The 16,593-nt window shown below is 39.8% G+C and overlaps 2 protein-coding genes across 2 annotated transcripts in view; one reads left to right on the plus strand and one right to left on the minus strand.

The window, feature by feature from the left end:
- Positions 1–195: 195 nt before the first annotated feature.
- Positions 196–6,105, minus strand: acmsd (aminocarboxymuconate semialdehyde decarboxylase). Its single transcript, XM_038720134.1, has 10 exons — positions 5,953–6,105; positions 3,453–3,497; positions 2,562–2,658; positions 2,421–2,470; positions 1,849–2,085; positions 1,566–1,659; positions 1,187–1,282; positions 844–1,016; positions 630–728; positions 196–418 (listed from the first exon to the last, which is right to left on the minus strand). The coding sequence occupies exons 1-10, from the start codon at positions 6,007–6,009 to the stop codon at positions 356–358; spliced, it is 1,011 nt and encodes a 336-aa protein (XP_038576062.1). The 5' UTR covers positions 6,010–6,105; the 3' UTR covers positions 196–355.
- A 1,474-nt stretch (positions 6,106–7,579) lies between these two features.
- tmem163a (transmembrane protein 163a) overlaps positions 7,580–16,593 on the plus strand; it is a 68,157-nt gene continuing 59,143 nt past the window's right edge. Inside the window, exons 1-2 of the mRNA XM_038719525.1 lie at positions 7,580–7,810; positions 14,481–14,600. Of these exons, the coding sequence (XP_038575453.1) occupies positions 7,609–7,810; positions 14,481–14,600 (322 nt within the window). The 5' untranslated portion in view covers positions 7,580–7,608. The remainder of the gene's footprint in view (positions 7,811–14,480; positions 14,601–16,593) is intronic.

Genomic DNA, 16,593 nt, shown 5'->3' on the forward strand with positions numbered 1-16,593 from the left:
GTGGATTTTTGTCCCAGTCTGACCCTGACACTCCAACTCCGCAAGACACAGGTACCATATAATCATATTAACATGTTCATTTTCATTTTATAGAATGTCTTTAGGCCAATGATTGATAGACGACTTCTAATAGAGGTGATGACATGCCATTTTATACTTGATACTGAGTTCAAACAAATGAGGAAATTCTCTAAAAAGGGTAAAATACTTAATTACTTTATTATATCAAATAACAATAACATTGGTTGTATCTACTATACACAAATCTAAATATATTTAATTTAATTTAATAATATGTGAATAAAGCCGTTGCATTGAATCACTGGGTGTAGCAGTTGCATCTCAGCTTTTCATGTTACTCAAATTGCTCTCGTTTCAGGCCCAAAAACTCCAGTGCATTTCCAGCAAGCAATTTATCCTGGAAAAAAAGAGTACACACCATATTTAATTCTGGATTATACATACATACATTTATTTTAATTAATTTAAATGTATTAAAATTACAAATTGTACTGCCTCCTTTGCACAGCTTATAATATGCATATTTTCTACCTAGCTATGTGTTGTAGAGTCAATGCCATACTGAGGTAACTGCATTGTTGAGATGAATGACAGGAAAATATTGTAACCTTTAGCGTGTCATCAAATTCATCCATTGACTCAATCAGTGATCCAGGCTGCAGCTCACCCAGCGGGAATGGATAATCTGTTCCCAGCATCACTTTATCCTGAAAGAGGAATACATGTTGTCCGTCAGAGTGTTCTCAATGTATAGGCCGTCTCTGAGCACCCATAAAATATGGTGTGTGTGTCTGTGTGTGTGTTTAAAGAACACATGCTCACTTTTCCAATGACATCAATGAGTAGCATCAGGGCGATGGGATCGTGAACTAGGGAGTCGGTGTAGAAAGAGCCGAGGTATTTCTTTGGACTGATTTCGTTGTCCACTGCACACAGGTCAGGGCGGACTCTGTGGCCATGTTCAATTCTGCCAACGGTGAATGGAAAAGAGCCACCTGCAACCACAAAAGCAATGAAGGTCAAGCAAAAACATACAGTGGCTCGGTGTATTTTTATTTGAGCACGGAGTGAGAATACACTGAAGTTCACACCTTGGTGCTTATATTATTCTGCTATGACTTTAATGTACTTCAACTGAAATGTATCGGCAACATTTGGTCTATACCTCCATGTGCAAAGCAGACTTTCAGTTTAGGAAATCTCTCGAAGACACCTCCAAATATCATCGAGCAAATAGCCATGGTTGTCTCTGACGGCATGCCTTTGAGATGGAGATGTCAACAAAACATAATGTGTCTTTTCAAACGGTGCTTTAAATAAATGCCTTGTTATTATAAGACAATGTCAGTGGGTTAATATACTAAGTGGTAGAAGCAAAATTAAAAACCAAAGAAGAGCATTATTGATAACCATTGGCTGTATCACAATGCATCAAATATGAAGTGAAAGAAAATGAACACCTATGTGAGTTTTAACGCATGGGGAAATTGTTTTTTTCTATTGGCTAGACCAGGGGTGATGTACAATATTGCTTGTTCACTCACCCACCAGCCATGGCAGCCAATACTTAGCCATCCTCCCATCTGTCTGCATGTCCCATGGGTGGACAAATATGGAGCAGCCCAGCTCCTCAGCTGCCTGCATGGAAGACACAATGCAAGATCAGTATTCCTCTTGAATCTGACCTCTGAATGTAAAGGAATGTCATGCACTTCAGTATGAAATAAATCAAACCAGTGGAGTGTAAACATAGGTACATTTGCAATAACCATGACCAGGAACATTATGTTATCATAAAAGCATGTACTGCAACATTCAGTGTCTCACAGCATAGAAAGGATAGAGTTCAGGGGCGTTGAGGTCCCAGTTCTTGATATGTGAGCCAATCTGCACCCCAGGGAAGCCCAGTTCCTTCACGCAGCGCCTCATCTCCAGCACGGCTAAGTCAGGGGCTTGCATGGGCAGAGTGCCCAGGCCCACAAACCTCTTGGGGTTGCTACGCACTGTCTCAGCCAAATTGTCATTTAAAAGGACAGAGAGATCCAGTGTGTCATGAGGCTTGGCCTGTAAACCAAAAAATATGATTGAAATAGGTAAATATATATATTTGAAAGCTGAAATAAAATTTTAAACACATTCTTCAATTTCGTGTTGATGCTTCTGTGACTGAAGAAGAGCCAAGAAAGTTAAGTAGCTTTGCAGACAAGCATATAAGCCACTGTGGTATTACACAAAAAGCCTCACATTTAATGTGTTCCTTTTATCCAACAGGAATGTGTTGTGCAGCTCACAGTAATTTGGGGCACAGTAAACAACACAATGTTTCAGGTGTTAAGCACACAGAAATAAATAGCTGCATTGTTTTTGATCCAAGTTGCTCAGACCTACTGTGCACTTACCCAGTAACTGAACATCACAGGTACAGTGGAGAGGGCTTGAACTGTGACACCTGAAGGTCATAAACAGAAACAACCGTTTTAGGCATCAGTGAGATGAAACGCTGTATTATCTGTTGGCGTATGTCCTGTCTGTGCACATACCATGTTGATCCATGTCCCTTATGCGTGCGTTTGCATCCCAGCAGTTTTCTTGAATCACACGAAACAGCTTCCCATCCTTCATCATCTCTGCTTCACCCTGAAACACAACATCAACACCAGTCACATCCCTAATTGATATGACAACATGCAGTTAAAATTCCTTCTCTCCGTTGGGCACCCAGGCAGACGTATTGTTCTTGTTCTTGGTCGTTGCACTAATTGACTTTATATAGTTTTCAACTCATGAGATTATGTGAGATTTGGATTTCATAACACTTCAAAATACAACCACACGATGGCAGCAGACCGCTGATTCATTCTGTTTCATGGGAAAAATAGGAGATGTAAACTTTCATTTATATCTGGAATTACAGTTTCAAGACAGATAAAATGTCATGTGTCATGTTAACAACTAGCACCTGGACAATGTTTTCCCCTGTAATTAAGTACAAAATCTCTAATCTTGGGTGTATCTACACCTGTGTTCCAATATGACCTGGAGTCCTCATAGACCTTGTTTTAACATTGGTATCGGGAAAGATGTTCTTCCTCAGACACGGCTTATATTTGAATGCATCGATGTGACACATTTAACTCTTCATCCTTATGTGCAGTCTGATGATGCCAGAAGCTCAACTATTCGTCTGCCGATTAAAGTTGCATTGGCTGCACAGCTGCCAGGCTGCTCTGTGGTATTTGAAGTAAATATCTCCGCTGATGCAGTGGCAGCATGCTGAGTTCTGCAGCTGCTCAAGTGGCGAGAAACAGGCTGACAGGTCCACAGGGTGGGGTGCAGCCGGGAGGTGCCTGCTGTGTCCCCCAGCATAGTATGCAGTACAATTGCTTAAGGGCTCCTGTCATCTGATACATGCATAAAAGAAAAAAACTCACCTTGCAGTGATGGTGAAGCTGGACAAACCCATCATATCCATACCTCTGAAACACATTCAAAAGAGGGATTGTGCTTAATAATTGAATGGTTCATAGAAGATTCACATACTGAAAAACATGTATTGTGCATTAGATTACATATCTGGAGTCCTTAATTTAGATGTAAAACATGGGCAGAGTTTGATGCCCCCGACACGTTCGGCTGTGGAAAAGCCTGTATTGATTGTGTTATCTTGTCTGCGAGGGTTCAATCTTGCTCCTAGATGACTATCCACTCTAACGCGCTGGATAACTCACAGTGAATGCCATCTGAGGCTGTTGACTCTTTGCAGATGAAGCCACAAATGATCTACATCAGCAATGCAGCCAGTAAAGCCCCATTTCAGATCCCTACAGATCTGCAGTTCTGTGTACTTTGTTGATGCCACAGAGACGCTTCAGAATTTTTAAAATGCGAGATGGGTTTTACAATTCATTCAATAAAAGTCTGCTTTAAATGATAAGAGACCAGGACCTCTCTAAAAGGCCAAACAACATACTCAACATACTGTGTTACCATCCTCTCATGCATGAATTCTTTTTTCATAGATTCTTTTTCTTACTCAAAATTGAGCTAAAATACAAATCCATTTTGTTCAAAATTCTGTTTTATTTTTAAATTATTTAACTGTCCACGTATGTGGACACCATGCAACATAGGAGTAAAATGCCATCCCTGACAACATGGAATATTATGTTTGTTATGTCATGTTATGCTAGTTATTTAGTCTCAATAGTTGAAAATTAACAATAAAACAAATATTTTAGGAACAAATAATAAAGAAAAGAACACTAACAGTGCTATTTATAAGTGTAATTACATGACTTCGGACACCCAGTAGCATATTGTTATCCTCATCTAACTTTATGTTGATTCATCTCAGTTTTTCATATCAACATACAACATGTAACAGAGTACATATTTCTGGTTAAAACTGATTTCTTTACATTATGTGAGTACAATACTTCTTCTAATGTCTTGCTAAGCCAGTCAAAAGTTGCCATTTAATGCTGTAATATGCACTTTTTCATTGTTATAATGTTAATATATTTGTTAAATGTTTTATTATGCTTTATTGTAATATGATACAATTCATCACATCTTTGAAATTCATCACATCTTTGAAAAATTTGAATATATACTGTATATCAACAGATTAAAAAATCAAACTTAATGCACACTGACTCCACTGTTGCATGACGTCCACAAACGTGGACAGTTGGTTTTTGGTGTATAAAAACTATATTTTACTCTAAATTTTAATTTACAAAACATAAACCTGTTAATAAGACTTTACAGTACATAGTACTATTTTTTTTGTCTTGAATGACCTCCTTGAATAAAAGTGTTTCACAGATATGCCTGAGGCATTTAGCCATCACAGTCGGCCATCTTGGATTGATAAGGTCATCAAGAAATAAATATTTGGAAACCAAGAGAGTACCCGCTGTTATAATGTTGCTATGAATCAACTGACACTGTCCTCAAATGACTTGGAGAACATAACTGTGATATGGTAACTCAAAATGGAGTTAAAATAACTATCCACAAATGCATGAAAAGGTTTATGACTTTTCTAAATTTCATGAGAGCTGCTCATGAAAATCCTTTTGAACTAATGACATGTATGTTTTAGAAGTCTGTTATAGAAAAAGATGCAGTACTTCTGTTCCTGTAAAATGTGGTGAAATACACTTTTTATGTGTTTTTCTCACTATGGCCACCAGTAAATTCCGATTATTCATATAACATGGATAATAAGAAGGCCGCAGGACTACAATAAAATAAGACTTGTTAAATATCCTAAAATTCACTTTTGTTCACTTATATTTATATAGGCCTTCAGTCGGTTTATCACATATCGTGAAATACAGTATTACGCCAGTGTAACACACAAAATTTGTGCCAAAAAAATACCAGGATGCATACATTTGATGTCAGACCTCTCAAGTAGCAGAGAAGCTAATTGACAACTCAAAATATGAATATGCCTGTCATATTATGTTACTGTATGTAATTACTTATGGGAAGAAAGAAAGACTGCGATGTGGTGAGGGCACCAGTCCGCAGACCATCTATCCTGTTCAGCACTAAACATGGACAATCACTGGCAAAGGCCAGGCCTCCATAGTGACACAGACTTAACAGCAGGAACAGATAGGACAGCGAAAGAGCAAGGCCACAGCCACCTATTGATTAAAGTTTAACCATCCATAGAAAACACAGATTTATGGAGTGAGCTGTTAAACTCCCTTCTGACACTCCAACTGGAAAAGTCTGTACATTTTATTTTACTGCCTTTTAGTAACATTCAAGGAGGAGCTCTGCCTGCCAGACAAAGACAGATGTGTTTTTCTAAAACCCACTCAGATCTAGCCTGTAGATTGTGTGGATTTACGCTGAGGCTCCAGGCTAAAAACCTCTCAGATCCTTAATGAGCTTGTGTCTCTCAGTGCCTACCTGCTTCAAATCGGGCCAATCCTTTGGTAAAATATGATTATGAATGTCAACCTTCATCCTTATGATTACACTCGGGAAAACATGGGTTTCTGCTGCCCGAGATCTCTTGTAGTAACTGAGAGCAAATTGACTCTCCGCCTTCAGCCAGAAACCAATGACCAGCAGGTGAAAGGCTGCTGCTGGGACACCCTGGTTATTTATTACCTAGTCAATAAAACAAGCAGAAAGTAGGCTAACAGTTAAAGCAGCATTATCTGTGCAGCTGAGGTGGCTGCCTTTATGCTCAGAGTTTTGTGTTCATAGTTTTGTTTATGATAGGTGCATGTTTGGATGATGCAGTTATGATGTTCAATTCAGTTCAATGGAGCTTTATTGGCATGAATGTCAAACTACAATATTGCCAAAGTTTAAAATATAATACAAAAGAACAATTCATTTCATACAGTAATTAAATGAAGTAAATAAAACATGTGTTGAGTGTTAGATTTTTTTTTATAAGAAAAATTAAAAAGAAAATAAATAAATAAAGCTGTAAGTGTGTGAGTGTGTGTTGTGAATTCAATTCATATGGTTCATCAAATAAATTAAATTAAATTAAAAAACAGTAAGGGTGTGTGTGTGTGTGTATGTGTGTGTGTGTGTTAAAATAAAATGCAAAGCTCTGACTTACATAATAATCAGTCAAAAAGTTGACTGATATTTTGCTGAAATGTTTTTCCATTAGTTCGTCTCCACAACTGCTCATAAGCCTGCGTTTTGGCGCCACCTGGTGGCCAATTGTTGTAGCCTCGTGAACGCCTTGAGCGTCAAAACAGAATTCAGGCGGGTTGTTTATAGACCGCGTAATAAAAAGATTAATGTGCGACAGTATCTGATTTCCATTCGTTTGGATAATTTGTTAACCATGGGTAAATACGGCGAATCTGGGATTTGAGGGCAAATTCACTATCAAGAAAGATGTAAACTAAACAAATTATCATAGCCTATAATTAGATAAATATGCTAAGCATTACACTGATAAAGCAGCCATGTGGCGCTAATAGGGTAATCCATAAAAACAATAGCCTATGGCTTTTTTTACTTTAGATGTTGATAACGGCTCGCTAAGTGTCGTTAAAGTTTTGTTTCATGCATATAAATCAAAGGTAATTTGCAGAAAAAACTTGAAAATGCTTGAGTGATTCAGGATAGATTATTCTATGTGGTGGTCTATGGGAATCAGATGCTGGGATCTGAGAGGAGGAGAGAAGGAGGAAGAGGAGGAGGGGAAAAAAAACCCAACTTGCTGGCACCGCCTGCCAGATCCACAGCAGATCTCAGCAATTTATCGCATCGCCGCATCTAACCCTCTCCAACTGTCTCTAACTGGCTCAGCCGGACAGGGCATTTACATTGAGGCTGCAGAGCTGTGTTGAGTTCACACTGAAGGAGTTGGTTCGCTGCTGATGCTGGGGAGATAAATCCTTTATCTCTCATCTTCTCTTATCGCCATCTCTTCTCCCCCACCCCGTCCCCCGCCCGCGCAACTGAGTCGACACTGGGGGCATATTGGACGCGCTGGATGGCTGCTGCACTTAGCGAACCGGCCTGAATTGTTTTTCCATCATCATCTTCTCTGCCTTTGAGCCTTAAAACAAAACAGTAACTGCAGCAACAATGACAGACCCGGTGACCCAAGAGTCCTACCCTGTCCCAGACCCGACTATTGTGGATCCCTGCCCGGCCACGGTGCGGAACGGCCAGTGCGCCCCGGATGGCTTCACCAACAACCATCACCAGCAAGCCAAACGCCCCAGCCAGTCAGAGACGTTCACCGCGGGCCAGGAGATGAAAATCACAGACAGTGTGGAGGGAGAAGGTAACTTCATCTATCTCTGGCATGTTTGGTGCTTGGATTTGGTTCCTAAAAGTTATGGATATGCATGCAAGTGAAATGTGCGTGTGCCTGTGTGTGTGCGTGTGTGTGTGTTTCATGTTTGTGTGTGTGTGCCCCTGGGGAGATTGGAGGGGTATTTTTACCCATGTGAGGTATTTTTAGTCTGGCTCTTATTTGAATAATTTATGGTAGTCCTACATCAGCAGGATTCAGATTAGAGTAAAGCAAAAGATGAACTCAAAGCTTAAAACACTGCTAGTCCTTAAAGCCATTCATTCATTCATTCATTCATTTGATCGATTCAGTTTTACACATGCAACGTTATTGGATTTGGCTTATTTAAGAGCTGGAATCAATCTACAGCATCAGCTTTGATGTCTGAACTGAAAAAGAAGGTCAGAATGAAGAAAGATGTTAATTTAACTGTTCCTGTCTTCTTCCTACAATTGACACTGGTCAGTTGGCAGATTTGAGCTCTTAGGAAGAAGACTGAACACATAAAGAGGTAATCCAGTGTATAGCGTTGCACTTCCATAAAGTCAGCGAACTTGTGTGAGACAGATTTTTTTTCAGTGGTCTAAAATCAACAGCAGAGAGCTGAGATATCCTGACTTTAGTCCCTGCTATGGCTCAAGCTCCAAAACCTGAACTGTGATGAATGCCTGGTTTATGGTCACGGTTTAGGGGTCATGGTTTCCAACGTCACACTTTGAGGTTGCCACGCAGACTTTCTCTCAAACAGCTGTAGGCCCTAAACCCAAAGCATGACAAACCCTAATGACATCACAAGGGTTATTTTCTCAGGCATGCAGTAAGCTCCTCTAAAACCATAGATGTCATTATGCAATTGTTAAGTAGTACTAAGTAACCATCACGAGTGCCAATTTAAATGTATGTAATCACTTACTGTGTAACTTCGCTTCTGTTGCCAGGTGAGGTAATGTTCTCACATTCACATCTCCCTCCCCTGCTTTTCTCATCTCTCTCCTATTTACATAAATGTCCCTGACGTTGCTTTTAGAAAACCTCTGCAGTCTTCTGATCGTGCTTTTCAAGGCCAGCGGTTTCCATCTACCCATCTAGTTATGATATGATGACAGACAATAGGAGCATGCTTTCAGATTATTTAAAAAGTAATACATAGCTTTTGTGTGTGTGTGTGTGTGTGTGTGTGTGTGTGTGTGTGTGTGTGTGTGTGAGTAATCGGCCTTTTGATCTACATGGTTGATGTTAATTATTTTTAGAAAACTAAGGTCTAACAGAGACAAGTGTGAAGAGAGAGACATACACCCCCACACACAAACTTGTACGTGAGAGATGTGTGTATACGCCTTCTGTCTGATCCCCCAGCCAGGGATCATGTGAGCAAAGCTCTGCTGTCTCACTTCCCCCCTCTGCCACCCACCCACACACACATATGCTGGTTAGCTAGTTAGCTAAATTGTTTAAAGCTAAATATATGTCCTTTAGTTTTTCATCCAGGTATAAAACTTGGACACCGCAGGACATTTTTTGAGTAGCTTCCATTGGATGCTGTATGTCAAATTTAGTGAACTCAGTTTTTGTTTGTGTAGCCATACATAAAAAATGAATCTTGTATAGTATGATGGATATCTTCAACGTGAGCAACCCTGGCTGGAAACTCTCCTAATACCCATAGAAAATTACCTGCCTCCTACAACATAGCAAGCTATTAGCAGAGCAAGTCCAGAGCTTGTAAGATGTGTGTTGTACAATCAGGACAAATGTCAAATACAGTACATCACACAACATGATTAGTTGCTATTGTTTGAAATAAGGCACATTTTCTCTTCCTCACACATGCAGTACACACCATATTTAAAATAAACACATGCACATTTTTCTAAGGCTATTTACACAGATAAACACGCACTGGAACTCATTTACATGAGTCTGCATGCTCACACACACACACGCACACATAGTTGCACAGTGTGACTTAATATACGTCACAGTGATCTGGCTCTTGGCCCTGATGGAAGACTTCCAGATGATTTTCAGCTCCCTTTAAGCACAAGCCATGTGGTTTTCTATTTCATATCTTCGAAGAAATCAACTACAGCCCGATTAAATTCTGTTTCACACTGGACCAAAGAACCTACTAACACCCACAAACATCTGGCTTTTGTCTTCAGCGTGATGTCTATAAACGTCTCATCCATATGTTTATGTAGTATTAGGCTACAGTCCGTCAGCTGTGAATTTATATCCGCACTGTGATGTCTTTTAAGGGCACACAAACACCGTAAACACACCTGTCGACCTGCCGCGGGTGATGCTGTTAAACAGCAACCAGACCGCGGCTACACCTTATTTTCACACATCAGAAAAAAACTGAAAAGGCAAACTCGTCTACTGGTAATGTGAAATGAGTCAATTTCCTATTTTTAGCGGGTTTACCAACATTTAAAAAAGGTATAAGTGATTTCAGCTAGATGGTGAAAATCAAAGGGTGAATGGGTTTTTACCATAACATGACTCAAAATGAGAATAACACTAAATGTAATAAATTCTGGATGTAAATATACAGCATACTGAAGATGTCAAGTTGACCTTTTTAGACTGACCTCCCATAGAAACACAGATGTAAATGAGCTGTACATTTTAGTATCAACAACTATATTTTTCACAGGATGCATCATAACAGGTTCATTCAAGTTTTGTGACCGGATACATAAAAATTGCCAGAACGAAACTAAAGTCAGTTGCAGTACTACATTGCTTGAAGTGCAAGGGTCTGGCAGTCCATCAAAAACAGTTGGAAGCTGGTGAGGGATCGTGTCCTAGTAGCAGCACAAACTCCCTCTGGATGCTCTGTCTCCTTCTGTCTACACCCACACCAGACAAACACTGGGAGTTAACAAGAGCAAAGAGCTGCATGTAGGTTGAACTGGTCGTCCCACATTGTGAGAAAAATGGGAAGAAATGTAAAGACAAAAAAACAAACAAAAGACAATTAAATCAAATAAAGGCGACAAATTTAGTGTGAGTATTGATTAAAGGTACATTTTCGTCACATGGGATACAAGATCGTATGATTGAGGGCACAAATGTTGAGTGTACAAAATAAACTATGTTGTATTTCCAAACTCCACTGATTTTACTCATAAAGGTCAGTTCTCAAGTCAGTATATAATATATTTTTCTTTGTCAAGTCTGAGAAGTCTGTAAAGTCTCTTAGCTCATCTCATCTTTAGCTTAAAGACTCCTAACAGAACGTGTGGAGTTTAAAATACGTAGCTGTTCACCATAAAGGAAGGGCTTCACGAAAGGATGCCATTGGTTGCAGTTTTGGGAAACATGGTATCAGGGATTTTTGGAGCGCAGCCCATAGGGACTAAAAGTAAGCGTATCTCATCCTCTGCTGCACTGATTCCTCCCACTCTTGTAGTCTTTTACAGCTCCCCCAAATTTATACATGTGCAACACTAAAACACCGTAGCTCTCCTTTAAGTCTTAAAATGGTTTATTTTGAAAATTGGTTCAGTTGTTTTGAGTATAAAAGGCTTTTTACTATTACTCCCTCTTTGATGCAAACACACACATGCACAGTCGTCTTGGCACCCAATCATGTTGTCATTTAGTGACTGTTTTGTGTGTGTTTTTCTGTAAGTCATGTCATATTGTTTCTAAATATGTTTTGTAGGCTTAGTTGTCCTGTGTCAGGTGGTTGATCGCAAAGTTAACTTGTGCCAAATGTTTAAAAACAGTTGATTTTGTCATAACCTAGGCTAATAATGATCCAACATTGTTGTTCTTGGTATAAATTCCATTCAAAAATAAAAGCATATAAATTCCTTTTTATATATAAAAGCCTTAAAAAATAGAACCGGGCAAAACAAAGACAAACCCTTTTGGTTATTTTCCCTTTGAGTACACATAGTCAGTATTCTATTTTTTTCTTATTCAAGTAACTTCCTAATATGATTACTGAATAGATTTTTCTACAGCATTTCAGTAGGTTAAATGATTAAAAGAGCCTTGTTTTCCCTTAATTTGTTCCCATTATTTGCCTGTGGCCAGACTTGGAGTCTGAAAAAGGAAACAGCCTCTGTCTCTCAGCGCAGTTCACAGGTGATTGGCTATATGGTCCCTGAGACAAATTTCTGGATAGTATGATAACTGATAGCACTGAAAGCTCTTTTGGATGGTAAAAGTTAAGGCTTATAAATATTTCATGACTCTGCAGAGCCAGCCTCACGCTTCATGACAATCGAACCGCTTCAGGCAGTTCAGAATCAGGGCTGTTGTGTCTGTGACTTCAGGCAAAGACTTCTCACAAAGAAACAGGCATGCGAGCCACTAGGAAATGTATGTGGGATGTTATACTGAGTGTTCTGCTTTAACACCTTCTCTGTTTAGTCCCTTAGAAGGAAACTGTACCTTAAAAAGCTATAAAGGTTGGTTAACAACAGCAGACTTTTCTTGTTCTCACGATCACACGTGACAAAAGACTGATTTTTGTTGATTTATTCTGTGAACGTGAGATACTGTGATTGGTTACGGTCTGTAGACGTGAGTGCTCAGCGTGGTGGAGTGACACAGGTGTACTGTGGAGGCTCTTGGAGTTGTGTTTAAATCTGTGAAGGTCAGCAAAGACAGTTAAGCGTGACAAGCGGCCCCTGAGCCTTCACTCATGACCTGTAATCTGCAGTATAATAAGGGTCCCCTGGCATTAGGTGTGGAGGATTATCTAACAGGATGGATGCATAGAAGGTGGGAGAAACGGCTCCATTTATGCTAAAAGCAGAAACTGAAGCTCACTGATAGGTCTCTTGAGCCTCTTGAATTGGATTGATTATACCTGGTACAACAACAAAACATTTCTATGAATGGAGCATGTACTGAGCAGAGCCTGACCTCTGACTCCCTTTCTGTCATTTCGAAACACCATTATGCCCACAGGCTAGTCTTGCACATTGAACACATTATTCATGATAAAAGCAACACACCATTCTTCTGGCATTGATCCAAAATCCCAAATGTAATTACTGATCCAAATTTTGAATTGAATGCCAAAATGCCGAATTTAAACTATGTTTAGCATAGGGCTGAACAATTTGGGGGGGAAAATCTAATTGCAATTTGCCAGGTACTGCGCTTAAGATTCGATTTGGGATTTGCTAAAGTTCAATATTCACGCAGCACAGAGCAGATGAACCAGGCAGGACGTCAGACACAGAACGGCATAGAGAATCCGGCCGATTTTCAAAATAAAACGCCCGTTGCTGACTCCAGACCGTACATCAATAATTAACACAGTTAAAACAGACAAATAAGCAAAATCTGAACAAATCAGCAAAATCAGACAGGTAAAACGCTCTTATTCTGAAATGCTCCATGTGGATATGTAACGTTAGCCTGCAGAGAGCGGAATGGAAAAGGTTCACAGAGAGCCGTTATCCGTAGTTGAAGCACACAAAATGACAAATTAACAACACATTCACAACGTGCAGGCTAAACGCTCCACTGCTCAAACACTTCAGTGTGAGTTGACCGGACAAAACCGCGGCACAGCTACTGCCTGAGGCGAAATCCACACTACTCCGTTTTAGTTTAAAACGAATACGATCTCCGTCCACACCAGCGTTTCTGCTGCGTTTTGGAGTTGATCTCCGTCCACATCAAAACGACTGAAAACGCACAGCTAGGACCCGTTCGGGTGCCAGTGTAAACATGAAGCAGATGGTCTATTCCGTATTTACAGAAGATTTGGCGAAGAATAAATAAACACAGAGGAAGCATTAGACCAGTTTTTTTGTTGTCGCGTGGATCAATAATGAGCTGGGACTGTTAGTGAATGTAACACGGGAGTGTGGCGGCGGAAAACAGACTGGGAGTTGTTGCAAAGTAAACAGCGACATGCGCAGTACAAGTGCAGGCAGATGAGTGTTATTCGCACGGTACAGAATATTTTAATGATGTCAGAAACCCAGTCAGCAGCATCGTGTTTCTGCTTTGCAAGACCCAATCAGAGAGCCAAGCGTGAGCAGTAGCGTCATCGTTTCTAAAGTTCTCCGTTTTGGCCCGTCTTCACTAAAACGCCCTCCGGAGTTTTGAAACGCAAAACGGGGTCGGCAGCGTTTCCAAACTTCTCCGTTTTAAGGCTTCGTTTTCATCGTTGTAGTCTGGACGGGAGGTGCAAACGTAGCAAACGGTCTTTTTAATTCGAAAACGCAGTAGTGTGGATGGGGCCTGAGTCGGTTCAGCTGGCACCATTATCCCGCGTTATCCTCTAGTTTTGTTTGTAATGTACTATATGTCCTGTGTCCGCTGTGATTGGTGAGTAGGACCCTAACAGGAGGAGCATGGCACTCGTGATTGATGAGCAGGTCTGTCACACAAGGAATTTCGATTTGAAAACGATTAATTGTTCAGCAACAGAATGTTTAGCTCAGTGTTTCTTCCAGCAATGCCTTGTGGGCCTCCTAGATGAGTTCACAAGCTTGTACTTTTATGTTTCAGTGAACCAAGTACTCATTATTCAAGATTTAAGAGAATCTTTTTCCTGTCTACAGTAAGTGTTTGAAAAGGGCTGAAATGGTCACACGATAAAACGTGAAATAAAACGAACGTCACAAGAAGAAAGGCGGAATTGTCCTTGTAACAGTGTTTGTGTGTCTCACTGCAGGTCTCCTCGAGAGCAGCATGCGTCTGAAGCCCCACGAGGCTCAGAGCTACAGGAAGAAGGCACTCTGGGTCTCCTGGGTTTCCATCGTGGTCACACTCATACTGGCGGTGGCAGCTTTCAGTAAGCATTTCAAACACTCAATCATAAGCATGCAACATGTATTAAAGTGCTATACAGTATGGGGCTGTTTGTTGTTTATTGGGGTGGTGGTTGCTAGTGGGGTGGCTATGGGGTGACTTCGTTTAGTTTTTTATCTTGACCCTCCTCGGAGTTACAAATATTTTTCCTTGATTCTCCCTGAGTGACTGAGGGACAATGCACGACCCTCCCTACACCTTAAATAACCATATTTTTTATTATTCACACAAAAACTAGCTAGTACTGGTGAAAATAAAAGGTAAAGACTGACATTTTCCAACCGTTATCCAGGTCTGAAACAAAAATAAGATGCTGACCAGTAAACAGAACGGAGGGAGTGAGAATTATCACCAACACAAACAAAAGCAAGCAAAATGCAACTGATCTGCTGTTAAAAGGCATATATCTATTGACTGAGGAGCTTACACGCCGGTACTGCAACACACTAGGACAAATTGACACAATATTTTTTATACAAAGAAAGGAATAACCTAATGTAGGCTTTTTAATAAAGTTTCCCCTAACTCAACAACTCACAAAACTATGTGATTTTTTTAAGGGAGTCTGGGGTAAATTTACCAACTCAAATTACTCACGCGCAGGTTTTGCTCTGGAGGACAGCGATCTGATCTCAAAGAGGATAAAAAGAATGCGTTAAAATACCAGGTGTAAACACAAAGACAAGATTGGATCGTTTATTATGAAGATGACTTTACAGATCTGTAATACCGATCACATTTTAATACCAGGTGTAAATGGGGTGTTTAAGAATTCTGTGACGGATCATCCAGCCACACTGAGGTTCAATGAGGTTTAGGTAGGTGTGGAAGAGTTTAGTATTTTGAAAAGAAAATATGTATATAAAATAAATAAAAAATGCAACCATTTAAAAGTTGTAAGGTTCTCCACTCTTGCCACAATAAAAACACAAGTCCCTCCCAGTGCTTAAAGGTTTTTTGATGATCCCCCACCCTATAAATGAAGAGCAGTCCTTAACATTTGTTAACAGTTTATGTGCAATGCAGTAGTGACAAGACTGATTGTGGCAGTTTAATTCTCACTTCCCCGTTGACTCAGAGATGTTGTCATCTAAACGTCTGTTTAGTAATGGTGCAAACATGTAGTAAGTTTTACAAACCTCCCTCTTACAATGTGGAGTTGGGATAAATGCAGATGGTCTGAGTTACATTGTTCTACAAAGGTAAAAAACTGTTGCTATAGTTTGTATTGTTGTCTGTTGTCTGTCCCAGATGCTACTTCACAAAAGTAAACATAAATTCAAATGAAATACACATTTTCTACTTATTTATCTGCAAGATAAAAGCAGTTTTTTGATGGATTTCAAGTTTTAGCACAATATTTGCTTACCTGAAATGCTAATGTTTATTTGAATGTGGTGGTACTCTGAGCCTTTTTTGAAGAGCAAAGACTGCCAGCGAACACGTCCAGGATGTAAATAACAAATGTGTATATAACCAACAAAGTGACACATGAAAGAAAAGCTCAGAGCTAATTGATCCCGCAGCTAACACACATTTTCAATGTGGGCCTCATTGCACATGTAGTATTTTAAAAACAAGTTTTTTATTCAGTTATGAAAGCAAGGAAAACAGAATGTCTTGAAATCAGTGAATCATAAACAGATTATACCTTTTTTTCCAGCAGTAAGTTGACAAAGAGCATGTGCTTGTTACCCACACTGACTGATGAAGATTGTGTTTGTGTGTCAGTCGTGTTTGTTGGAGTAATTCAAAACAATTTGAGCAATATATAACACTTAACTACAAGTTAAACCATGGAGGAGCATAGAAGACTCATTTCCTGACAAAAATGTGGCTGTGAAAATGCTGTGAAATTGTGTTGTTTACTTTCAGGTAGAGGCTTTAATCACATATGAGCAGTAACAAACTGCAGACTGAGAGTAAACCTTACAGTGTGCTGCCTTAGCTACTGTTGTTCCCGCTCTGAAATAGGT

The sequence above is a fragment of the Micropterus salmoides genome, unplaced genomic scaffold (assembly GCF_014851395.1).
Source record: "Micropterus salmoides isolate LMB-PRFRI ecotype aquatic unplaced genomic scaffold, ASM1485139v1 Ms_hic_scaffold_15, whole genome shotgun sequence".
NCBI lineage: Eukaryota > Metazoa > Chordata > Actinopteri > Centrarchiformes > Centrarchidae > Micropterus > Micropterus salmoides.